This window comes from Cryptococcus depauperatus, chromosome 6 (assembly GCF_001720195.1).
Source record: "Cryptococcus depauperatus CBS 7841 chromosome 6, complete sequence".
NCBI classification, from domain to species: Eukaryota; Fungi; Basidiomycota; class Tremellomycetes; order Tremellales; family Cryptococcaceae; genus Cryptococcus; species Cryptococcus depauperatus.
Genome location: NC_089473.1, coordinates 404,752 through 428,654, shown reverse-complemented (window position 1 = coordinate 428,654; position 23,903 = coordinate 404,752). Strand labels below are relative to the sequence as shown.

Below are 23,903 nucleotides of genomic sequence, written 5' to 3'. Positions count from 1 at the left end.
AGCTATCAGGATTTATTCCTTGGAGAACTATCAACCACAATCCCTTCCTTATATCTTCTTTGCTCAGCGTCCTTCAGCCAGGTTCTAGTTCAACCAACTATACCATTTCTGAGGCATGCACAGTATCCTGTGCTCTTATATCCGAACCTTGTACATGATCCTGACACCAAGGTAAAGGTATTCTACGGTTGATCTATATATCCATATCCTTATCCTTAAGTGTTCTTCGTTGTCGGACTTATCGACCATCTTTACCACTCCCAGTGTACAGTGCTGACGCACTTACACCATAGCAACATCCTCGTTCCATGTAATGTCGATAGTGGCAGCACTATCCTATCATCGACAAACCTCGGATATGAAAACGAGGCTACACATTATGTCGTATGCATAACATGTATATGTTTCTACTCCAGCACATCACAGTATCTTGTAACGTTCTTTGTTTTCTCTTTTTCAATCGCTAGATATCCGGCCATCGTAATCCGCCGTAGTTCGCGTCCTCCCGCGACGCTCTCATAGCTGAAGCGTGTAGCTTCTTCATAAATCTGTTTAAATCTTCGTTATTGGGTTTCCCATTAGGGAATGCGCGTTCTTCTCGTAGGAATGCGACTTCCTCTTGTAGGGATGTGACTTCGGCTCTGGATTCGGCAAGTTGGTCACTCAATGCTGCCTTTGATCTTTCTAGTCCACGAATCGTGCCATCTCTCGTATCCCGCTCAATCTGCTGCCTAATCGCCTCCTGCTTAAATTCTTCCTCAATTCTTTCCCACCAACCTATCTGTTGATCTAGCGGCCTGAGACGACTTCCGTTCACATAATGAATATCAGTGGCGCTTGAAAAATGTGATCCGGATGGCCTAGTTCCTCTTGAAAGTTCCCCTGCTGTCGACACTCTTGCATTGCTTGTGAAAGAATCTGCAGTACGGTTAACTAGTGGAGGCTTAGGATCAAAGTCTTCTGTAAGAAGAAAAGAAAAGTCATCGACCTTTGGGTTGACCAACATGATGAAAAGGGTTGTCTGATAAGAGCCAACACAGAGAGCATTGGGTAAGGTATTTATAGGGCTATGCTTGACCACTTCGCCACTGATACATTACGCCATTTCAAAATTCTACTGAAGCCATGTTGGTTGACAGACCCAAAGGAAGATTTGGGTAAACGGTCGCTTCGGATTCTTCTCAAGTTCCATTCCACAGCTGTTGTTTCAGCGAGATGGCGAACGGAGCATCGTATGGGATGACATTGGAGGGTGGGTCGTACAAATGAAATATCTCGGGTTGGCTACTGCTAATTTCAGGCGTGAAAGGAGTTGGATCGACGTTGGGAGTGGCTGCGAAGCGATGTGGGTGTGTAAGGAAGCTGGAAGAGAGGCTAGAGAAAGGTTTTGCGTCGGTGGTGGTGAGAGATGGTAACGCGGGTACAGGTTGAGTGGCCTATGGACTAGGGAAATGAGGTAGAGGCAACTCCGTTTCGAGTTTGGCGGTGTATCGGGGCGTTTTCTGTAGATGGCTGTATCGGCTCTACGTCAGAGTGGCTGGCATGGAGATTTGCCATAACGGGAAGAGTGCGTCGAGGTGGTGCGATTGACAAGGCTGGCATGTCGGTTGAGATTGCAGTTTTACGTGATTTCTCTGTTTCAACCGTTTCGCTGTTGGAAGGTTCAGGTGCTGGGGACGGGGTACGTTGAGCTGGCGATGACTTGAGGGTGTACGGCGAGTGATGGCCCAGGATTGCTGTCAAAACTGGAGGAGAATCGTGGGTAAGGTGAAGGCCGAAGCTTGCTTTCTATGAGAAATCACTTATATGTATAGATGCATTTACTAATCATTCAATATTTCTACATGCAACACCATAGCAACATCCTAGTTCCATATAACGCCGATAGTGGCAGCATCCTCATATCATCAACAACGCTGACATGCTGGCAAACTTGCCAGCAACGTTGATAATTCCTCTAAACATGCATATGTGCATTGCTGCGGCCATGCACGCGGCGACTCCTCTAGAGGTCCACCGCCTGCCACTCACATCGTACGGATCGTATGACGGACAATACTTTTCATAGCAAAGACGCACTCCGCCCATCAACATCATAAACGTCCAAGGTCTGGGTTTCACCAAGTTTGCAGCATCAACAGTGTGGCGCCAACTATACATCGCTCCACTTCTTCCCGCTTCTCAATCTTGGAAACCCGTAAATGTGTGTGCCACTGGTGGTTTATCCCCTTGCTGGCACACAACTAGGCATAACTAAGACATGATCGTTCTTTTTTGTCAGTTATTAAATATTAGGATACAGTGAAGGAGTGAGAGGTATACTAAGTATCCGTCGTAGTTTTGTTGGATTTGCTCGCATGCAAAGTGTATACAGCATGATCCTTCGTTTACTATCGCTCTCGTTGGTGCTGCCGTTCAGCCAAGCAGCAACTTTTTCGCTCTCGGTAGGTATCTTGGCTTTCGCAGGACGCTCACCACTGCCGACAGAGAAACTGGAAGGGAACCGACTTTTTTGACGCATTCGACTGGAAGACGTTTGACGATCCTACCCACGGCCGAGTCAAGTGTGTAATTTGTCTATGGCGTTGCTCCTTCTGATAGCAGCAGTTATGTCGACTTGCCGACCGCTCAGTCTCAGAATCTCTCTTGGGGTAGGGACAGAGACGGCGTGTTGGACTTGCTGACAGCGAGTAGCGGACGAGAGCACCTTTGTGTTGCGAGGCGACGCTTTCAAGCAGGTCCAGAGCGGCTCGCGAGGCAGAGACTCGGTGAGGATACACAGCAAAGATACGTTTGGCGACGTAAGTCAGAAACTGACAAGGAGAGTCGCTGAGATCTTGCCAGGGTTTACTCATCATCGATGCCACCCACATGCCCCAAGGTTGCGGCACCTGGCCTGGTACGTTGCCGAGTGCAAACGAGACTGACAGATAGCGTTCTGGACGTGTAACCGCGACGACTGGCCAGCGGGAGGCGAGATTGACATCGTCGAAGGCGTCAACGGCCAAGGTCACAATCTCGGCTCCTTGCACACAACCCAGGGATGCTTCATGCCAGCCACTGGCCGGAATATGACTGGCGACATGAGGAGCAATGATTGCGGTGGAAGCAACCAAGGATGCGGGGTCAACGACAAGCGTCCTACCAGTTTCGGGCCCAGCTTCAACAGTATTGGTGGCGGCATGTCAGTGGGATGGCCAATTGAGGCGAGGAGCTGACGACCACCTAGATACGCCATGAAGCGAGACGCTAACCAAGCCATCGCATTCTGGTTCTGGCCGCGAGACGACAACAGTGTCCCGCAAGATATCTCCTCTGCTGCGTTGACCGTTGATGAATCCACCTGGGGCACGCCTTGGGCCGTCCTGCCTTCGTCGAGCTCTTGTAACCTCACAAGCTATCTCTCCAACCATGAAATTATTCTCAATTTGACCTTTTGCGGTGGATGGGGCGACAACACCTGGCACGGTTCTAGGTGCGAAGCAAGTACAGGCATGACTTGTGATGCGTTTGTCGACCAGAACCCCAGCCAGTTCACAGAAGCGTACTGGGAGATCAAGGGAATACGGTGGTATGATGCACAGCGGTGAGGTGCTGAAGGTCAGCATAGCCGACGAGCGTAGTGAAAAGATATAGCTGGGTCATGCTTTGGGTGCTGGCAATGGACTATTTTATTATTTTTGCTTTACCCTGTTATAGATGTAATGCAGAAAAGACCTTCTTTTTAGAACAAAGATAAGAATAAATAATTCGGTAATTTATCGGTTGTAATAAAAGTAATTGTTAATTGTTGATTTTGATTTCTTTCTTTTAAAACCATTTCACCTTTTTTCTTGAATCATGGCTTCTCCAACAGATACTCTAGCACACTCAGCAGCGACTCCTGTTATCAAGGAGCATGTAGAGCCACCGGTGGTCCCAGAGAAAGCTCCATCCTCTCCGCCAAAATCAGCCAGTCCTGTCAGAGCTGCCAATCCTGTGGCGATGGCTGAAGCTACAATCCCAGTACAAGCAGAGACGGCTCTTCCTGTCGAGGCTCATCCTAATCCCAAGGTGAACGAGCTACGCGCCATGTTTCCCACTATTGAGCTTTCGGTGATTGAGCTCGTGTTGGAAACTTGTAATGGCTCGACGGATCGGTCTATTGAACAGCTTTTAGGTATGACGGATCCAAATTTCAAACCTGACGAGCTTGGCGGCACAAGGCTTGACGTAGGCTCTCTCTTCTGGCTAAACGTCTGGGAGTGACTGACAGTTGTGTTTGGCATGCACCCTTGTAGCATCAAGTTGACCTTGACGCAGACTTTGCCCGGTCGCTTCAGATGCAAGACGAGGAGGAGTATCGACGGGGACAACAGCAATACGAGGCTGCCCATGGCTCGTCTACGAGACAGCTACCTTATCAGCCTCGAGTTCGGCGCACACGACCAAGTCATCCGCCTCAAGGGGATGACCAGCATTCAGCAGAACACGAAGCTAGGGGAGATAATCCCCCTGGGTTGCTTCAGATGGAAGACAAGATTGAGAGGTTCGCTGAAGGTTAGTGATGTTGTCTCTGTTTTGGTAGGTGGTTGATTTTGGGAATTCAATGGTAGCTGGAAAACAAACATTCACCTCTCTCCTTTCGAAAGCAAAAGCGAAATATTCAGAGTTTCAAGCGACACAAGCACAGCGCTCTGCTCAAAATAACCAGAACCAACACGGCAACTACCCTAGCGATCAAGGTTCTCGTACGTATGGTGAAGCAGGTGCGCCGGGAGGTAGCCGAGGCGGTGAACAAAACAGGGGCAGTAGATTTTGGGATGACCACACGTCTAATTCGTCTAGAAGTGATCGCTCAGAGAGCGTCTCTTTACAGAGCACTCTCGACATGAACCAGGGACCAAACCAACAGTCAAGCCATATGTCTGCCGTGAGAAAACAGTCTAGAAGGTGGCAGCCTTCTGATGCATTTGGTACCACTTCTTCTCAACTTTCAAAAGGGTTTTGGCTGATACGTGGACGCAGATGATCCTCTCCCACCACGAACTACGACATCCCCTGACAAGGTTGACCTCTCTCGGTCTTCTACCAGTCCTAGTAAGCAAGGCAAGATCGATCCCGCAAAACTTGGCATCCTTCCAAAGAAACGAGTCGACCTATTGTCAGCCTCATCTCCATCCTCTTCTCACCCTGACAAAACAGGAGCGCCTGTCAAGAAAGAAGGGAACGAGGAGAAGAGTGATCCTAATCCAAACTTGCCTTCGGCAAGCCTGGTAGGCAAACTTCCCCCTACTCCGCCTGCGGCAAGTCCGTTTAGGCTGGATAGCGATGATGAGTTGGAATACACCAAGTAAGTTGACTGCACCTCAGGATCGAATGAGACCCAAACACATGCTGAATGTTTGCAGGAATCCTTTCGATGAAAGATAGAGAAAGCAGTCTTAAGAAATGCCTCTTGTTACGTCATATTTACAAACAATATATCTCTCTGTGAGCAGTCTGTTAATACCAGATCGTGTTTGTGCTTTGATGAAGAAATGACCTGAATCAAGCTTAATGAGACGTACAAGCGTTACATGCATGAGGAATCACATCAAAAAAGATTAGATGGTACTAAACTATTTCCGTTCAAAAATAAAATCTCAACCTGGATTCTGTATACCTTTTGAACCTCTTACAGGCTTTACCACATATATATATATATATACATCGACGATTTATGGCTCTTCCTCCAGATGGGTCAAGGCCACTCTTCTTTTCTTCTTTGTCCCTTCAGCAGCTTCATTTTCGCCTTCGCGTTTTTTTCCTTCCTCCCCAATACCGCCACTAACAGTACCTCGGCTTATACCAAGCCCAACAGGCACTTCCTTTTCACTGGGTGTAGGCGTCGGTAAGACGTGCTGTTCTGTCGTACTCGTCGTCGAACTCGCCACACTCGGCGGTGGTCTTGCTGATATAGACCCAGTTATATTGACAAAAGGTCCGCCCACACCGCCGGCCAGACTACTAGCTGTCGAGCCTTCTCGATCGCTTCTCAGCACACTAGGTGTAGGACTCTGTCTTGCTACACCTATTGCGGGGCTACCTGCAGCTCCACTGGCACCATGATTCGAATAAGCAGAGCCTATGCTTTCTCGATGCGAATGAGAACCTGCTCCTACAATAGCGCCAGAATGTGATTGTGCGATAGCTTGTAATTGACGATGATGCTGCTGCGTTGGATGAACAGTTCCAAGTTCACCAAGGTCAAATATGATAATAGAACAGTAACCATCTGCCGAGGTAAGAAGGAGGCATTGACCATCTGGAGACCTGTATAGCCTCCGTTAACACAAGCTTGGGTCGCAAGGGAGAAGGAAGGACTCACCAAGCAAGGTCTGTAAACCCGGCATAATGTAGTCCTTTGAAAATGGCAATCGGTCCTGCTTGCTGTGTATCATACAACAACACTGAATCCTGACACGCAACCGCATACAACAACCGATACGGCAAGGCAAACACACTTCCCATCTTCTCCTCCTTTTCTCCTCCCTTTCCTCCCTCTTTTGGGATTTCTTTTGAAGTCGATGTTGAGGATGATGAAGGAGGAGCTGGTGGCGCTGGAGGAGGAGGCATCATCAAGCTGACATGTACAGGCTGTTTGTCGTTTTTGTCTAGCATAACATGTCTTGGTTCTGCATGTAATTGAGCGCCTGAGACTGCGGTTGATCCGGCGCCTACACCCAACCCTCCATTTGAACCTGAACTCGTGCCAGCGCTACTAGAAGCAGTTCTAAGATCGTAGAACACCGGACTAAATCTGATAGCTACACTGCTCGTCTTGTGACCTGGTAAATGCGCAATAGGGGCCCGCGCAAGGTTGGCTCGTGAGTAGATATAAGCAGTGGGCCTACTGTTATCATGGTTGGCCGTCGAGTGTCTAGATCTAGGAATAGACGATGATGAGCTCAGCTCGGGATCTTGGGGTAATGATCTAGTGGTAAGAAGGGGAGAATTCCTGAAGACTTGGTCTTCAATTTGTCCAGCTGGTGTTAAAAGGAGACTTCCGTCAGGAGAGAACGTCAAACGTCTGAAAAAGCGAGTAGCGCTTTCTTCTCCATAAAGTCGCTGATTGACAGTCATGGCTGGCGCAGCGCGAATGGCTGGTAAAGGAGGGATAGGTGAAGGTGATCTTGTGGCGCGAGCAAGGTTATTGAATGTTGCCGCACTCAAAGCTGGGGAAGCGGCAGCCTGTGAGCCTGAAAATGAGGATCTACGTGAGCTTGGACGATTAGATAGCGGAGGATTCATAGGCGCTGGTACCAAAGGCTGAGGAGTTGAAGGATTAGAAGCTGAAGGCGTTGCAGGCGTTGCGGTGACAACTGCCGCTAAAGCCGACTGCAAAGGAAAACTTGCCTCGGGGAAATCCGAAGCTGTGGTGATGGCCGATCCGGCTTCCGATGTGGTTGAGCCACGTCGCGCCATGCTAGGTCTTACAGATGATGTTGATGGTGTGCGAGAATGACGAATGTCCAGGCGAGTTGCACGAGAGACGGGATGAACCTCGGCGACATTGCCACGAAATGTAAAAGAGTTGACGTGAACTGAACGGTCACTACTTTGCGTAGCAATGTACTCATTCAACGGATCCCAAGACACGCCTTGTACGTTATGCGAATGTTCTCTTAAAGCGTATACACACTCGCCTAAAGCTGGTCAAGTACTAATCGGCAATAACGCGGAAAAGGACTTACCCGTAGCAGCTTTCCAAATAGTAGCTGTATTGTCTGTAGAGCCGGCTATCAAAAACTCTCCATCAGGCGACCACGCAAGATCATAGACATGCTTTGTAGTGACCCTTTACATATTAGCTTTGGCACATCACAAATTTAGCTCACTGTAGCATCTTTTGCAACCTCCAATGCTCTTTATCCGGCTGATCCTCTGAGCTCTCACCAAAGGGTACATTGGGCCTGTCACTCTGCACCCACAGTATTACATTACCGTCTATCCACGTGGTCAGCCTTATTCCGCAACCAATTCCCAGTCATACCATCACCAGCGGAAGCTAACATCTGGCCATTCGGACTGAACCGCACGACATTCACAGGAGCAGTATGCTTTGATAGTGTGGCGAGGTATTCTACGCGCGGTGGGTGCTGAGTATAGTCCTGGCCCGTAAGAGCGGTGTAAGTGGAAGAGGAGATAGAGGGGATGTTTGGATATACCATCCATATCTAGAAGTAAGCTGACGATTAGACTCAATAACGTACTCTGACTTTGGAGTCACCACCCGCAGAGGCCATTCTATACTGTCTGCTTGTTGTATGCTGCGATGTCTTTTCGTCTGCATCATCCGTTGAGGAAACTGCGAGCAGCCGTTTGAGATGGGTGGGTGGGAGTGCTTGAAAGTCTGCCGAGTAGACCGCCTGCGTTTCGTGCCAGCTAGAGAGGCTCAGCGTTGGGAAACAACATATAAGTGGTAGCCTACTCACGCTATTTCTAATACTTTGGGTCTCATCGTGGAATGATTTATACGTTCAAAAGTAAAAAGAGAATAAAAGGAAGTGTAGTAATTGATATACCGTTGCATGCCTATTTGCGTGCCTAACTGTAAATGACATATCTAGGCATTCATATACTTTTACATTCATTTCAGTTTTACATCTTTTACAACGACATGCCACCGTCGCCTACAACAGATATTGCTAGCCTTTCTCTTCCCCAAGTAAATACACGCCTGGAGCGCAACGCTGCCCTTCTGGCATCTCCTCTCTTTAGCGGACATGACCCAGTCAGAATAAAGCTGGAGAAAGCGCGTCAGGACTTGCTCACCCGGCAACAAGAGTTGATGATGCAAAACATGAGCTTGCAGCCGCACTCAAACGTTCAAGTTTTAGCCAGTGGTAAGCAGCGAGCATTGCAGACTATCAAGCAGTCAGAGGTACATTTGGCGAAGAACAGTCTCATCTTGTAAGTGAGCCTGAGTGTGCGGCGGTAACTGATACAGAATAGACCAATTGATCAGACATTACTGCTAGGTCAGAGGGATTATATAAACCAAACAGCCGCTTCGTTGTCATCTCTTTCCATCAATCCTACGAGATCAATATCACCCAAGCCCCGTTTACCAAGGAATCTATCTGCCAAACGAAGCCATACTCGGCTACGCTATACTGAGTCAAACGCAATGCAGGAGGGTAGGCAAGAGGACGAGATTGCGCGAGCAGAGAGACTTTCGCGTCTAGGAGCTTTCATGTCGTACAAGGGTGATTCGGACGAACAAGACGAATGGTCAGATTCGGAAGATGACTATTACAGTAATGATGGAGGTGACGAGGAAGGATATTTTGATGAGAATGGGATGCCGAAGAGAAGACGAGATGCAACAGGGGAACAAGTAGATGAGTTTGGTCTGGAAGATGATGAGTTTCAAGAAGGGAATGACGAATATCAGAATGGAGCAGGTGATCAGCCGATGAGTGCAGCTCCGGATAAATGAGATCTGTGGGAAAGGAGACAAATATGTATGATTGACTCGCTTGCATGTACATCTGTATCATTATGAAGCGAGCCGAAATATGTTGATAATATTCTTGGATTAATCTATGCAGCAGCAGAACCAGCATGCGTTAATGCCGATTGAGCAAGCACCATATCCAAAGCTCCTCGTAGTTTGATCAACTCTTTTTGAAACCCAAGTTCCCTCTCAACACGTGTCTTGACTTTACCCAACATTTCGTCCAATGTGGGGGATTGTCCCAAGATGGGTGTATAGATATCTGAAGCGTTGATTTAATGATCAGGTCCAACAAACATCTATGTACTTACCGAGGATCAACCCAGCAACATCTGCGGCCATCTCGCCAAATCTGGGATCCGTAATATGTCGAGCAATGAAATTTAATACGGGTTCCAACGTTACATCATCTCTCCCCGAAAGAGCTATACGCAAAGCATCGCGATGTACAAGTTCTTGGATCAGAGCAAATGCTGTTGTTGGCCTGACATTCTACCAACCCATTAGTACCAAACAATTAAGCCAAGTACAGACTTACCTTGTTAAGACCTGCGTCAAGAGCTGCTGAATACTTAAACGTCTTGAGATACTTGTCAAAGTCTCTCAACCTCTTTTTTCTCCTAGTTTCCACTCTGAACTCATCTGCCGGTCCTACCGCCGGCCCCTTGTCCTTCCCCTTTGCCTTGATATAGCCTGTACCAAAGATAGCTTCCATATCTGCAAAGTACCCATACGTGCCGTTGGTTATCGCAGTGTTTTGCGCCGCCTCGCTAGTTATTTCTGACACTTTTGGGACCCGACGTCGTACAGAAAGAGTACCATCAGAAAGACCTGCTGCTATGTGTGTGTCGTCGGGCTGATGGACATGAGCTTTATACAAAAGGATGATAGGAACATACAGAGACAGCAAGGGACATGACAGGCGCAGGATACCGCATCGTGTGCACTACCTTCCAATCTTCCACATCATATACCTTGACCATCATATCCAACCCACCCGTTAACACTCGCCCTTTAGTTCCATCAAACGAAACGCAAGTCACGGTCTTTTGGTGGTTGGACAGCGCCCGCACGCATTTACCAGCCATTGCCAAGTCCCATACTCGGAGAATGGGGCCACCTACGGAGACGGTTACAGGAGACGAGGGGAAAAAGAGTAAGTCTTCCACAGGCGACCCGCCATGACGCATCGTTACAACATTCGCTTCACTCGACGCCATACGCACATCATGTAATCGTAAAGTCGAATCATACGAACCAGTCAGAATCAAGTTGGGGTCGATAGGTGAAAACACAGCCGAGCGGACATAGTCTGTATGAGAATCGAAGGTAGAAAGACACTGTTGAGTAGAAAGATCCCATAATCTGACAGTGGTATCGTCTGACGCTGAGAGGATTTGGGGATTATGGGATGAAAAGTGGGTGACTCGGACTGGCCTTGAATCAAAGTAAGCCCAAGTGACAAGCATATTAGAGCCTTACTGATTGTGTCCCTTCATTGTTCGCAAGACAGCTCTACTGTTGACGTCAAATACTTGCACTACACCATCGTCCCCGCCTGCGACTACCAATTTGCCGTCTTTTCTGAATTCCCCTCCCCTTGCTGTATCTTTGAACCTGGATATTGTCTTGACTACCTTGCCTGTCTTTGGAGCATATATGAGCACCCTTGTGGAAGAAGTAACAGCATAACGATATGGTACTGTAGGACAAAAATGTATGTGGGTAATTGCAGCTGGGTGCTTTATGAATAATGGATGTCTGAATGCGTGAAAATGTGCGGAATGAGGGTTAGACGTTGAATGCTGCCTTGGCGCAGAAGGAAGGGTTCTTAATGGAAGAAATTCCATAGCTGGTGGATTGAAAGTATAAAGAAGAGATTCTGAAAAATGTCAAAAGAGATATGCCTCCACTTCGCCACGCGCAACCCACGTGGCAAAACTCGAAATATGTTGTGCTCAGATTCGGGCTGTCTTTCGGAATTGCATTTGACTTTTCTTTTTTTTCTTTTTTTCTTCTTTCTTTCTTTCTTTCTCAAAAACCCTTTAAAACGTTTGGCTTATAATTATACTATATAGCCATTGCAGCTAATCCTTTTTCTCTCTTGCATCTACACCTATTCCTACTATTTCAATGGTACCTCCAGTTAACATTCCTCAAAGCGCTCCGAGAAGGAACTCAGTCTCTGCTTCTGAACCTATCAACTTGTGAGTAATCCATTCTATTCCAGCGTCGCCTCATTCGCCACTCGTCCTCATAGGATTGAACTCTGGCAAGAGTTCAAGTACAGTCCTCGAAATACATCACATTTGATCTCGTTATCCTACTGATCATCCCTTCAAACCAACCTCCACTTTGCCATTTATTAACTATTATGGCTAGTATTCCAATTCCCGCCAACACCAGAGGCATTTCTGCGTACTCGCAGTCTCCACCAACCGGCTCGTCTCCAAGAGCGCTCTCAACTTTCTCTACTTCGCCTGCTACCAGCTATCTGCGTAACCAGACATCTGGTACTTTCGCTGGTATAGCCCGCCAACTTACAGCTTTTCTGCCCTCTGATTATCCTACAGAGCAAGGCCATGAGAAGAGGCAGAGTAAGGCAAGGATACTGTTGCTTGAAAATATCAACTTGGACGCTGCTGATTACTTGAAGCAGCAGGGTTATGAAGTTGGTCTCATTCCCCATCGATGTAGCATGTGCTGACGGTATATCTAGGTTGACCATGTTACCAAGGCTTATTCAGAGAAGGAGCTCCTTGCCAAATTGTCTAACTACCAGGCTATTGGTATCCGTTCCAAGACAAAAATCACCGCCAAGGTCATTGATGCCAATCCTCAACTCCTTGTTATTGGTTGTTTCTGTATAGGTACCAATCAAGTCGATCTCACACACGCTGCCAAGCGAGGTATTGCTGTCTTCAATTCTCCCTTTTCAAATTCTCGTTCCGTGGCTGAATTGGTCATTTCCGAGATTATAGCCCTGTCTAGGCAGATTATTGACAGGGCACACGAGATGCGAGCCGGCATTTGGAACAAGCTCTCCAAGGGCTGCTGGGAAATCCGAGGCAAGACACTAGGTATCGTCGGTTATGGCCACATTGGGTCTCAACTCTCGGTTTTGGCTGAAGCCTTTGGCATGAATGTCATTTACTACGATGTCATCCCCATTATGCCGCTTGGCAGTGCCACCCAAGTTGACAGCCTGGAAACCCTCCTCTCCCGAGCCGACTTTATCACTTTGCACGTTCCCGAAATCCCTGATACGATCAACATGATGGGTGCTGAACAATTTGCACAAATGAAGACTGGTGCATTCTTTATTAACAACGCCCGAGGCAAAGTTGTTGACCTCTCGGCTTTGTGTGACGCCCTTGAGTCGGGTCATCTCGCAGGTGCAGCCATCGACGTCTTCCCCAAAGAACCGGGTTCCAATGGTCCAGGGTTTAACGAGTCTCTTGGCGACTTTATTCCCCGTCTACGCAAGGCTCCCAATCTTATCCTCACTCCTCATATTGGCGGTTCTACTGAAGAAGCTCAGCGCGCTATTGGTTCTGAAGTATCTACGGCCCTCAACAGATACCTTAACCAGGGCACCACTATCGGCGCGGTCAATTTTCCAGAAGTCGACTTGCGTGCCATCACCACGGCTGATGAGAGGCATATTCGAGTTTGTCACGTTCACAAAAATGAGCCTGGTGTGCTGAGGGGTATTAATAATGTTCTCGCTGCCCATAATATTGAGAAGCAATTTTCTGATTCGAAAGGTGATATTGCATACTTGATGGCAGATATCAGTGGAGTTGGTCAAGAAGAGGTAGAAGGCATATATGAAGCAATCAAGAACACCAAGACAGATATTCTGACCAGGTTACTCTGTAAGATCTTTCTTTTTCGCCAAGTTGCGTCCATGTGCTAACTGCCTTGATTAGACTAAAAATCTCCATAGACTGGGGACAAGATAGATATCAAAATTCGCATAGAGATATTTTTATAAAGTTCTGATGTAGCTCCATTTGTTTGGAAAGATCAAGTAGAAAGAAAGATGTTTTTGTTATATTTTAATCAGTTCATCCTGATGCATTCATGTTCTTTGTCTTTTACTAATCACAATGCAAGCACGCATTATTAGGTAAAAGATATGTTTTGTCTAATGCTACAAATGATGAGTGTCAGTAACGACTACTATTCTCAAAACGTGTCATAAGAACTGAGAATGGTGTTTCGCATTGTATAACAGTTGAGTGATTCGCAAATGAAAAGCAAAGCAAAAAAACTTCGACACTCAGTCTTCCTGGGTGGTTCCTCACCCCGTGTCAGGGATAGGATGGATTATCGGGCTTTGGACGGAAGGCCTTGGGACTCGAGGTGCTGGGACAAGATGTATTTATCTGAAATAGACTCTGACAGCAATCAAGATTGATTCCTTGGGGAACTATCCACCACAATCCCTTCCTTATATCTTCTCTGCTCTACGTCCTTCAGCCACGTTCCCGTTCAACCCAATATACCATCTCCTCTGCATACACCGTATCCTGTCTTCTACTATCCCAACTTGGTACATGATCCTGATAGTACCATGGCAAGCCGTGTGATGACACACCATGATAGATAACTCTCACTGAGTCATTCAGGAAGAATGGCCCCGATGTATGGACAGGGCTGAAATCTGCGGACATGATCAGATGCGTTATCAGATGAAAGCATGCAGTTCCAATAAGGTGATATCCATCTTTATACTACATGTCGAAGTAAAAGAACAGAGTGGATGTATCTATTAGGTCACGTGATTATTATATACTGTCAGAAGCAGATAGGCTTGCGGAGTAACTGGCACGCCTAACTAGGTGTCACGTAGCATAGTTCCATAACATTCATGTTTATAGTTTACTTCATCCTATGCAATATCTATAGACGGAGTCAAATCCTTGACATATACGCTCTTGAAACAATTTACTTTGTCTATTCTTATATAGACATGCAAATATACATATATAACACAATTAACCTTACACCTACACTACATGTACAGCACGCTTATACTCCCTAACCGATTGTGCTAGTAGAGGTTCTTTCTAAACCAGATGCTTCATTCCGTCTCAACGAGATGTCCGTATTTCAGTCCTTCCAGTTCCATCTTCTCCGTATCAAGCGCATAGCGTACACTAGGCCAAGCAGGACAGGAACCTCGATAAGCGGACCTACAGTCGATGCGAGGGCCTGATCGCTGTCTGGTCCAAAAGTGGCGACGGCGACGGCAATCGCTAGCTCAAAATTGTTGCTAGAAGCTGTAAAACTCTGCGTCACAGCAAGAGAGTACGTGTAGCGGAGACGGTGTGTGATGAATAGTGTCATGAAGAATATCAAGACAAAGTAGGCGATTAGCGGCGCCGCAACTCGGATCACAGACACCACCTGGTGGACGACCTGTCGTCCCTGCGACGCAAAGAGGACTAGAATAGTGTACAGCAGGCCAAGCAAAGACCACGGCGCCGCGACTCGGAGAAACACACGTTCGTACCAGTCCGGCCCAACAGTCATACGCAAAGTGAAGCGCGTGATGATGGCAGCCGCTAGGGGAATACCGAGGAATACTGCCACGCTCGTAGCAACCACTGGGTACGAGATGTTGTTGCCGCCAGTTTCTCCGCTGATGACCCGGATGAAGAAGACGGCCAGAGGAGCAAAGAGGACGATCTGAAGGATGGAGTTTATGGCAACGAGGATGGCGCAGTATTCGTTATCGCCGCCGGCTAGGCTGTTCCAGATGAGAACCTGGATATCGTACATGTTAGTTCATGACTATGGGATGGGTTCGGGGCTATTCGTACCATTGCAATGCATCTACCTAACCCGACAAGGATCAGACCGATGCGCAGGCCACTTTTATCGGGCAGAAAAGCCCAGGCGAGGGCGAGCTAGCAAGTCGAAACATGTTAGAATTGTGTCGCAACGGCATAGCCCCGACCATGCACATCCATCCGGGCAGAAGGGAAAATTACCATGACGAATGGGGCAACGACCCAGTTCAAAATAATGCTAAAGAGTATCTGTTTCCATATGGCACGCTGCGATAGGAGCTTGTGCAGCGACTCGTATCGGACCTTGCACAGTATCGGATACATCATCACCAAGAGGCCTACGGCTGTGGATCAAGGCGCTGTCAGCTCCAACTATCTCGCTACAGCGCAGGTACTCACCGATTGGCACCGATACGCCGACAAACTTGCCCTTCTGCAACGCTGGCGCGATTGAGGGCACAAAGTTGCCGAGGATAATGCCAACGGCCATGGCGAGGAATATCCACAAGGCGAGGAAGCGATCCAGCCATCCCAGCGATGCGAATGCGGATATGTTTTCTTTGGCGCCGTCGGCGTCCCTTTTGCATGGGCTCTCCAGATCGGCCTGCTCTTTGAAAGACGACGAGTCAGCGCTTGCTTCAGCCGTCATGGTCACTGCAAGAAGCTTTTCAGTTTGGCATATGCTGCAATGTGGGAATATGTTTTTCCAAGGCTTGAAAATATCGCTTTTTATTCCATTCGACTGCTTTTGACTGTTACGATTTGCCACATTGGACGTTCAGCCAATCAGCATCGAAGTGTGACACATGTTGAGTAATGAACGAGAGAATACTAAATAATCCAGGGCACCTTTTGTTTAGATCTGCAGAAGCTCTAGCCAATCACAACAGCGTCGTGACACATCTACTGGCCGGTGAACTCCGATGAGATTTTGGCCCAATCTTTTATATATTGCCACACAACCTCACCAAGCCATTTACAACAGCAAGTCTTGCTCTTGCTAAACCCGCGGCACTGTTCTTTAGACAATCAAAACGTCTTTATACATTGTCAACTGCTACGAAACTCGCCATGCCAGAAGATTCAAGCCTCACTGGCGCTCCATCTTGGCACGCAGCGTATCCTGCCCCGAGGAGCCCAGCGCCAGACAAGATGACGCGCGGAGAGCTACTGGAGCTGCTCAAAACGAGCGAGAAAGTCGCTGGCCGTGATTTTGTACTGGTCGACCTTCGGCGCAACGACCACGAGGTATGTCTGCCCAGCTTAGACTTGGCCGTCTTCTGGATGGGTGCAACTCACATTCCTTGCCTTAGGGTGGTACCATTCGAGGCTCTATCAACCTTCCAGCGCAAAGCCTTTACCCAGCCATTCCGACATTCTACGCCATGTTGCGAGCCGCCGGCGTGCCCAAGGTCATTTGGTACTGCTGTAAGTTATGGGAGCGTAGGCCTCGCCCTCGTCTCGCTCGTTGCTGACAAGGAATGCTCTCAGCCTCATCCCGAGGACGTGGCGCCAGAGCTGCTGGTTGGCTTAGAGACCACATAGTCGACAGCGGCGACAGCCATGTTATAGAAAGTGTCATACTCCACGAAGGCATCAAGGGTTGGGCCCAGGCGGGCAGCGAGTATGTTGAGTGGATGGATGAATATAATGCTGCCGCTTGGGCTACACCTTGAGCTGCTCTCGCTGGAACCGGAAATGAGACTCGTCCATTGCCTTGCAGCTTCGTGGGTTTCAAATATAAACTACACCATTTTGTTATTATATGTTCTAGCAAGTGCTAACAAAACGATGTCAATGGCATGTCACCCGTGACAGGGCTGGTTTCCAATCGTGGTGCCACGAATGGGTTGGGTTGGTTGGGTTGACTGGTTGAATTGAGGTTGATAGATACTGGAAGATGGATAGATGAATGGATGTCTCTGACTTTGCAATATTGGAAGAGGAAGAAATAAGAATAAGAATTAATGGTTGGAGTATGCGTGGACGTATGCTTGGACGTATGATACATCACTGGAGAACGATTATAGATGGAAGAGCCAGGATATGTATGTAAGAAGGAAAACAGAGAACAACGGATGTACAAATGAAGACCAGATATCCAGCACCGCGGTCAAAGTGACTAAGAAAGAAAGTAAAAGCGGACATTACACCGATGTCCGTATTTATCACAGGTGGGCACTGGTTGAACCATGGTGGTGCCAGGTGCGGAACATATTACGGATAGGCATGTGGACGACTGGCACGCCTAATTAGCTAGCTTCAAGGTCTAGCCCTATTAGAAACTTTGTTACTTTCTCTTTTACTTTATCATAAGCGATCTATATAAACCGGGTCAAATCCTTTACACCCTCCCTTGTATCTTCGTCATTCTTCATCTTTACCATCTCCCACTCCATAGTTTGCCTTCACCGTCCTTAACATTCCTGCGAACCAGGCTTCAATATACAATGGAACATACCTAGAGAAATATAAACACTGGAAATTAAGAACCGAGGATAACAGGACGCAAAAGATTGGGTGGCATTTATACAAGAGCCATCGTTGGCAGCATGCCCAAAAAGGTAGAGCACATCTCCACGCGGTTCACCACACTGGCAGCCTCTTACGGCTTGTAGTTCAAGTCGGCAGATTCAAATATGCAGAACCGTGAAAGCCAACGGCGTTCCCGGGCGCGACGCAAAGAGCTTGTTGAGGACCTATCAAGACAATTGGCAGAGTACAAGCGCCAGGGCGTGGCGGCGTCAGTGGCGATGCAAACCGCTGCTAGGGCCGTTTCCGTTGAGAACCAACGCCTGAGGGCTTTGCTTGCGTTACACGGCGTCTCCCAAGGGGAAATTGACCTATATGTAGCGTCGCCTCAACCTGCCGCTAGCTACATGCCCAACACTGATCCTATCCGACGCAGCGGCACTACAAGTCAGACAAGCAGCGATTCGCCTTTTGCGCGAACCGGGAGCAGGACACGGGCCCATGATATGCCCAATATCCGCCCCCGGCGCCAAAAATCCCCATTGTCAAATGCAACTCGCTCCGTGTTGATGGATGCTGGCGCGCCGAGGATCTCTGCGGCAACGATGGAGACCGTTCCTCTTACATCGACACCCATACCATTCCCTCCGGCCGCCAGGCTCTGTCATGAAGAAGTGCATTCGCGTCCGCAGCATGGTGACGAGGAACGCTGTAGATGGCCTGCGCAGGATTGCCATGGCAACGCAGAACAGCCTGCCTATTCCAAGCACCACATGGTAGACGATATTCTTCCGCCAGTATCTGAATGTTTCTGTCCGCCGGAGCCTTCGGCGGCAGAAACCGGCGGCAAGGAGGGCCCAGAGATGTCATGCGACACGGCGGCAGCGATCCTTATCCAACTTCATGGCAAGCCGGATCCAGCGCAGGCTCGTGCTGCTCTCGGCTGTATAGGATCAACGAGCTGCTCTGTCAAAAACACGACGCTTTTCAGGCTAATGGATGAGCTTGACTAAACAAAATTCAAGGTGCAGAGCAACCTAACAAGGTGTTGTAATGCACTTTGCAGCCAACGTTTCATAGGTTTCATTTCGCCGAGAGTGCTGATGTTGTGTACAATGGTGCAATATCATATACGTTGCGTCCAGTATAGTAGTGGAAGTTGTGGATATGACGGGATTGTATGGCCATGCTGAAGTTGCAGCCCGTGACATGCCGGAGAGAAATGTCAGCGCCGCAGCTTGCAAAGCAAAATCAGCCTGCTTTATAAGTCAATGACGACAGCAAAGCAACGGCCGTACTGTTTGAAGTTTGGAAATTCGGTCACCTTTAATGGGAATGGTTATTGGCCAATGAGAATCCGGGAGTGACACATCGCACCATCTCGTTCTTGGAAGACCTAGAATAGCCCGTCATATTGCACACTATCAAGTTCCAACACTGTAATATAGTTTTGTACTATCTCATATAATGTAGTAATAGTCTCATTGCATCATACATTATAGAGAAAATAGTAAGTGTTAACTTGCAAACAGATAATCCTCGAGCCTAAACAAATAGCCGTCGCTGTATAGATGTAGTTGTATATCTTCTTTTATTTTCTACAATTCAATTGGGTGGGCAGCCTCAGCAAAGTTCTTGAATTTACCGTCTTCCCCAATAGCCGATCATTGATTCCGATATGTTGGCTTCTGTCTATTGAATCGCTGTTGGACATCGTTCGTATAGGTCTGGGTGCCCCGGTAATGCTTGGAGCTGACGCAGTAGCAGGCGAGTAACCCATTCGACCATAAAGATTATATTTCACGACCGGGTTCGAACCAATGTTGCAGAGTCGAGTAGTTATTATGTAGATGTAAGGTTATTGGTTTAGGGTTTAGTTGTGTTATATATGTATATTTGCATGTATATATAAGAATAGACAAAGTAAATTGTTTCAAGAGCGTATATGTCAAGGATTTGACCCGGTTTATATAGATCGCTTATGATAAAGTAAAAGAGAAAGTAACAAAGTTTCTAATAGGGCTAGACCTTGAAGCTAGCTAATTAGGCGTGCCAGTCATCCACATGCCTATCTGTGACGGGAAGGCGAATCAGAAAACGGAGATGCAGACAGCAACACACTAATGACAAAAGATATTTTGCCTCCACCTTCGCGTCTTGGACACGGTTCTAAAGATTCATTGAATTTCTTGAAACCGTGTTTTTGATCTTTCTCTATACCATCTTCGTCGGCCGTTATTAAGATTGTTCAAAATGGTAAGACGGCGTGTTTCATAACCCGTTGTCTTAAAGAATGACTGCGAAGTTACGGTTACTAATATTGAGCGACGAGCAGCCAATGTATGGCAACGAATCAACATCGGCGGCCAAGCCAGTCTTTGAAATGGACAGAGACGCAGAAGACAAGTTTGTGCGTTTTGTGGAGCGTATGCCAGCCGTGAGTATCGTTCTCTTAAACCTTTGTCAATGGCTACACCGATTGATTCTTGCATGCAACTTTGTAGAAATTAGATGGGATGGTCAGACTGTTTGATCGAGGCGAATACTTCTCGGCCCACGGACAAGATGCTATTTTAATCGCCAATGAAATCTATAAAACTCCCAACGTCCTCAAATATCTGGGATCCAAATCATCATCCTCAAACGGTAACTCTCCAAAGGGCCTACCATCAGTCACCATTTCCACAGCTCTGACCAAAGCGTTCTTGCGAGATGCTTTGACAATAAAGCAGATGAGGATTGAGATTTATGCTCCTGAAGCAGGTGTTACTCCTGGAAGAAAAGACCATTCAAAGTGGGCCCTATCCAAGAGTGCATCACCAGGTAATCTTACACAAGTGGAAGACCTTCTATTCAGTGACAAGGATCTTGAGGCAAACGCAGTGTCAATGGCAATCAGGGTACAGGCCAAGGAAAGTAACTTGACTGTTGGTATCGGATTCATAGATGTTCAAGAAAAGGTTGTTGGCGTGGCAGAATACATAGACGATGAAAATTTCTCCAATACGGAAGTGAGTACACCGTTACATTGGACTGCGTCTTTCTTAACTGACCCTGTGTTCAGTCGCTGTTGATCCAGTTAGGAGTCAAAGAATGTATTATTCAAGATGATGACAAGAGAGCCGAGTTGGCCAAGCTTAAGCAGCTCATTGAGTGGTGTGGAGTTATTGTCACCGACAGAAAGTCGAGCGAATTTCAAACGCGCAATGTCGAACAAGATCTCAACAGATTGCTAGATGGATCGCATTCGGATGCTGTTCGCCGTATGTGTACCTAACCTATATTATATTGTGTTGAAACCTGATGACAGACTCTATGTAGCTGAATTTGAACTCAAAATTGCCATGTCTGCTCTTTCAGCTCTCATCAGCTATCTCTCTCTACTCTCAGATATTTCTTTGCATGCTCAATTCCACTTTCAAAAACATGACCTCTCGCAATACATGAAGCTCGATGCCTCTGCATTGAAAGCTCTGAATCTGATGCCCAATCCACAGGAATTGGGAGGTAACAAAAACATGAGCTTATATGGGCTTCTGAATCGATGCAAGACTAGCCAAGGCATGAGACTGCTGGGGCGATGGCTAAAACAGCCGCTTGTCAACCTTCACGAGATAGGTCCGTTATCTTTAGCACTCTTTCTCTTTCTGGAAGCTAATGCAGACTATAGTACAAAGACAAACTTTAGTAGAAGTCTTTGTTGATGATCCAAATAACCGCCGAACTATCCAGGACAAGTATCTCAAACAGATGCCAGACTTTCATCGTATTTCAAAGAAGTTTCACAAAAGAGTTGCTGGTTTGGAGGATGTCGTAAGAGTCTATCAAGCTGTGCAATTGGTATGTCGGGCAAAGGTGGATCTTTAATATTACTAAGCAAGAACTAGCTGCCTGAATTGGTTCAGAGTCTAGAAGAAATTGAGTTGTTAAATGCGAAAGGCAAGGATCTCCTTGAGGAAATTTACCTCAAACCTCTACATGTGAATTGCTTGATGAACAAAACCATGTACAAGCTATGCTGACAACAGTTTGCAAGGAACACATCGAGAAACTCCAGAATTACTCTTCCATGGTAGAAGACACAATCGACCTAGATGAACTTGCCAATCATAATTTCGTCATACTTCCCTCTATCGATGAAGAACTTCAGCGATACAGAAACGAATTGCTCGAAGTGAGAGATCAGCTAGATGAAGAACATCGACGAGTAGGCGCAAATTTGGGAATAGACATCCATAAGAAGCTACATTTAGAGAACCATCAAGTATACAAATATTCTTTCAGAATCACCAAAGCTGTACATTCAATCTCTTTCACAAATTGGTTTGATGCTGAGTTGCTGGTGTAACGTAGGAGGCTGGTTTAATACGCAATAAAAAAGAGTATATTGATCTTACAACGCAAAAGTCCGGTTCTATCTTCACCACCAAGACTCTCAAAGAGCTTAGTGAAGAATACTTTAGATTGCAGGAGTTATACGAAAAGCAACAAAGACATCTGGTCAAGGAGGTCGTCGGGATTGCTTGTGAGTGTTCTTACTTTCAAGAGCACAGTAGCTGACAGTAGATAAGCATCTTATACTCCCATTCTGGAAATATTAGATAATCTCATTGCAGCTATTGATGTCGTTGTCAGGTGAGTTTTTTTATTTGATCGCCAAGAGTCAACATTGATTTGTTTGTATTCAGTATGGCGCATGTCTCTGCGAACGCTCCTATACCATATGTTAAGCCTACACTGACCGAGAAAGGCACTGGCGATGTAATCATTCTTGGTGCGCGACACCCTTGCCTTGAGGCTCAAGATGACATCACATTCATTCCCAATGATCATCAAATGCTCAGGACCAACTCTGAATTCATCATCCTCACTGGGCCGAACATGGGCGGCAAGTCGACCTACATACGCCAAATTGGAGTAATCGCTTTAATGGCTCAAATCGGATGCTTTGTTCCTGCAGACGAAGCTCATTTGCCAATATTCGATTGTATTCTGGCAAGAGTCGGTGCAGGTGATAGCCAGCTTAAAGGTGTCAGTACATTCATGGCAGAGATGTTGGAAACTGCTTCAATCTTGAGAGTGAGTCGCGCTGGATCTTGTAGAAAGGGAATCTTATGATATTACGGACAGTCTGCAACTAGAAATTCGCTGATTATTATTGACGAACTTGGTCGGGGCACTTCAACATATGACGGTTTCGGTCTTGCTTGGGCCATCTCTGAATATATTGTCGAGAAAATTCGATGTTTTTGCCTCTTTGCTACCCACTTTCACGAACTCACCACTCTTTCCAATACTAACACTCAAGTCAAGAATCTGCATGTTGAAGCGCTTGTCAATGAGAAACATAGTGGCGATAATGAGAAGGAGAAAGATATAACATTGTTGTATCAAGTGAAAGAAGGCATAAGTGATCAGAGTTTTGGTATACATGTGGCAAAGTTGGCCAATTTCCCAGAGAACGTCGTTAAGGTAACTAAAAACCCTTTCACATCATAATTTGGAGACAATTGACTTGCAACTGCAGCTAGCCAAGCGCAAAGCCGAAGAACTTGAAGACTTTGGGGAAGAGCCCTCCGCGTCATCTACAAAATTCTCTAAAACAGAAATTGATCAAGGTACAGAAATTATCAAACGATTCCTTGACACTTGGAAATCTCGCTTGGATGTTGCCGAAGATGGAGAAAATGAAGCAGTAGGAGTTGCAAAGACGAGAATGAGTGAAGCAGAAATGGTTGAGCAACTGAGAAAGACGGCTGAGGAATTCAAAGACGAATTTGAAGGCAATAAATGGGTTAAGAGTCTGACGAGTACATTTTGAGCAATAGGAGCAGTCTTATAATGTCAGGTTTACTTATGAAGTTTAGTATGACGCTATGAGGATACCCTGGAAATGTAACCTTCGTAATTGCTCCTGTTTTTTTTTTTTGATATACTTTGCATCAAATCATTTCCAAACACCCTGTAGATATGCATCACGTTATCTTGTCTCATTCAAAGTGAAGCGAAGGAAAAAGCTGAAAAATAATGAAAAACCGAATATTCCCAAAGTCATATGCCACCCCATAGATAAATTTATCGGTAAAGCCATACTTCTCCGTTTATCTTTCCCATGTCTCAGACAGAATAAGCAGCTCACCTGTGAGCCT

General features: G+C 46.7%; 12 protein-coding genes across 12 annotated transcripts; 8 read left to right on the top strand and 4 right to left on the bottom strand.

Annotated features, from left to right (window-relative positions):
* Window positions 1-463: 463 nt before the first annotated feature.
* On the bottom strand, window positions 464-1,006 carry L203_104906 (uncharacterized protein; the record flags this gene model as incomplete). Its single annotated transcript, XM_066214279.1, has 1 exon — window positions 464-1,006. The coding sequence occupies one exon, from the start codon at window positions 1,004-1,006 to the stop codon at window positions 464-466; it is 543 nt and encodes a 180-aa protein (XP_066070376.1).
* Window positions 1,007-1,215: 209 nt separating this feature from the next.
* L203_104905 (uncharacterized protein) lies at window positions 1,216-1,690 on the top strand (the record flags this gene model as incomplete). The annotated part of the gene is made up of 3 exons (XM_066214278.1): window positions 1,216-1,252; window positions 1,310-1,401; window positions 1,448-1,690. The coding sequence occupies 3 exons, from the start codon at window positions 1,216-1,218 to the stop codon at window positions 1,688-1,690; spliced, it is 372 nt and encodes a 123-aa protein (XP_066070375.1).
* A 685-nt stretch (window positions 1,691-2,375) lies between these two features.
* On the top strand, window positions 2,376-3,590 carry L203_104904 (uncharacterized protein; the record flags this gene model as incomplete). Its single annotated transcript, XM_066214277.1, has 7 exons — window positions 2,376-2,444; window positions 2,488-2,564; window positions 2,608-2,651; window positions 2,695-2,801; window positions 2,845-2,899; window positions 2,968-3,184; window positions 3,230-3,590. 7 exons carry the CDS (start codon window positions 2,376-2,378, stop codon window positions 3,588-3,590), a joined length of 930 nt encoding a protein of 309 aa, XP_066070374.1.
* A 250-nt stretch (window positions 3,591-3,840) lies between these two features.
* On the top strand, window positions 3,841-5,412 carry L203_104903 (uncharacterized protein; the record flags this gene model as incomplete). Its single annotated transcript, XM_066214276.1, has 5 exons — window positions 3,841-4,212; window positions 4,281-4,539; window positions 4,596-4,955; window positions 5,008-5,332; window positions 5,391-5,412. The coding sequence occupies 5 exons, from the start codon at window positions 3,841-3,843 to the stop codon at window positions 5,410-5,412; spliced, it is 1,338 nt and encodes a 445-aa protein (XP_066070373.1).
* A 287-nt stretch (window positions 5,413-5,699) lies between these two features.
* On the bottom strand, window positions 5,700-8,482 carry L203_104902 (uncharacterized protein; the record flags this gene model as incomplete). The annotated part of the gene is made up of 7 exons (XM_066214275.1): window positions 5,700-6,294; window positions 6,350-7,667; window positions 7,716-7,819; window positions 7,953-7,968; window positions 8,015-8,198; window positions 8,241-8,406; window positions 8,457-8,482. 7 exons carry the CDS (start codon window positions 8,480-8,482, stop codon window positions 5,700-5,702), a joined length of 2,409 nt encoding a protein of 802 aa, XP_066070372.1.
* A 159-nt stretch (window positions 8,483-8,641) lies between these two features.
* Window positions 8,642-9,463, top strand: L203_104901 (uncharacterized protein; the record flags this gene model as incomplete). The annotated part of the gene is made up of 2 exons (XM_066214274.1): window positions 8,642-8,934; window positions 8,977-9,463. 2 exons carry the CDS (start codon window positions 8,642-8,644, stop codon window positions 9,461-9,463), a joined length of 780 nt encoding a protein of 259 aa, XP_066070371.1.
* Window positions 9,464-9,567: 104 nt separating this feature from the next.
* On the bottom strand, window positions 9,568-11,331 carry L203_104900 (uncharacterized protein; the record flags this gene model as incomplete). The annotated part of the gene is made up of 5 exons (XM_066214273.1): window positions 9,568-9,743; window positions 9,793-9,973; window positions 10,020-10,337; window positions 10,381-10,918; window positions 10,964-11,331. The coding sequence occupies 5 exons, from the start codon at window positions 11,329-11,331 to the stop codon at window positions 9,568-9,570; spliced, it is 1,581 nt and encodes a 526-aa protein (XP_066070370.1).
* A 283-nt stretch (window positions 11,332-11,614) lies between these two features.
* Window positions 11,615-13,418, top strand: L203_104899 (phosphoglycerate dehydrogenase; the record flags this gene model as incomplete). The annotated part of the gene is made up of 4 exons (XM_066214272.1): window positions 11,615-11,688; window positions 11,864-12,152; window positions 12,201-13,359; window positions 13,414-13,418. 4 exons carry the CDS (start codon window positions 11,615-11,617, stop codon window positions 13,416-13,418), a joined length of 1,527 nt encoding a protein of 508 aa, XP_066070369.1.
* Window positions 13,419-14,599: 1,181 nt separating this feature from the next.
* On the bottom strand, window positions 14,600-15,931 carry L203_104898 (arsenical-resistance protein; the record flags this gene model as incomplete). The annotated part of the gene is made up of 4 exons (XM_066214271.1): window positions 14,600-15,256; window positions 15,313-15,399; window positions 15,484-15,626; window positions 15,682-15,931. 4 exons carry the CDS (start codon window positions 15,929-15,931, stop codon window positions 14,600-14,602), a joined length of 1,137 nt encoding a protein of 378 aa, XP_066070368.1.
* Window positions 15,932-16,353: 422 nt separating this feature from the next.
* Window positions 16,354-16,958, top strand: L203_104897 (uncharacterized protein; the record flags this gene model as incomplete). The annotated part of the gene is made up of 3 exons (XM_066214270.1): window positions 16,354-16,530; window positions 16,596-16,710; window positions 16,774-16,958. 3 exons carry the CDS (start codon window positions 16,354-16,356, stop codon window positions 16,956-16,958), a joined length of 477 nt encoding a protein of 158 aa, XP_066070367.1.
* An 876-nt stretch (window positions 16,959-17,834) lies between these two features.
* On the top strand, window positions 17,835-18,767 carry L203_104896 (uncharacterized protein; the record flags this gene model as incomplete). Its single annotated transcript, XM_066214269.1, has 2 exons — window positions 17,835-17,846; window positions 17,901-18,767. The coding sequence occupies 2 exons, from the start codon at window positions 17,835-17,837 to the stop codon at window positions 18,765-18,767; spliced, it is 879 nt and encodes a 292-aa protein (XP_066070366.1).
* A 1,280-nt stretch (window positions 18,768-20,047) lies between these two features.
* Window positions 20,048-23,575, top strand: L203_104895 (uncharacterized protein; the record flags this gene model as incomplete). The annotated part of the gene is made up of 12 exons (XM_066214268.1): window positions 20,048-20,191; window positions 20,259-20,765; window positions 20,819-21,017; window positions 21,076-21,372; window positions 21,425-21,594; window positions 21,642-21,734; window positions 21,791-22,051; window positions 22,108-22,279; window positions 22,326-22,389; window positions 22,443-22,833; window positions 22,885-23,226; window positions 23,282-23,575. 12 exons carry the CDS (start codon window positions 20,048-20,050, stop codon window positions 23,573-23,575), a joined length of 2,934 nt encoding a protein of 977 aa, XP_066070365.1.
* Window positions 23,576-23,903: the final 328 nt, after the last annotated feature.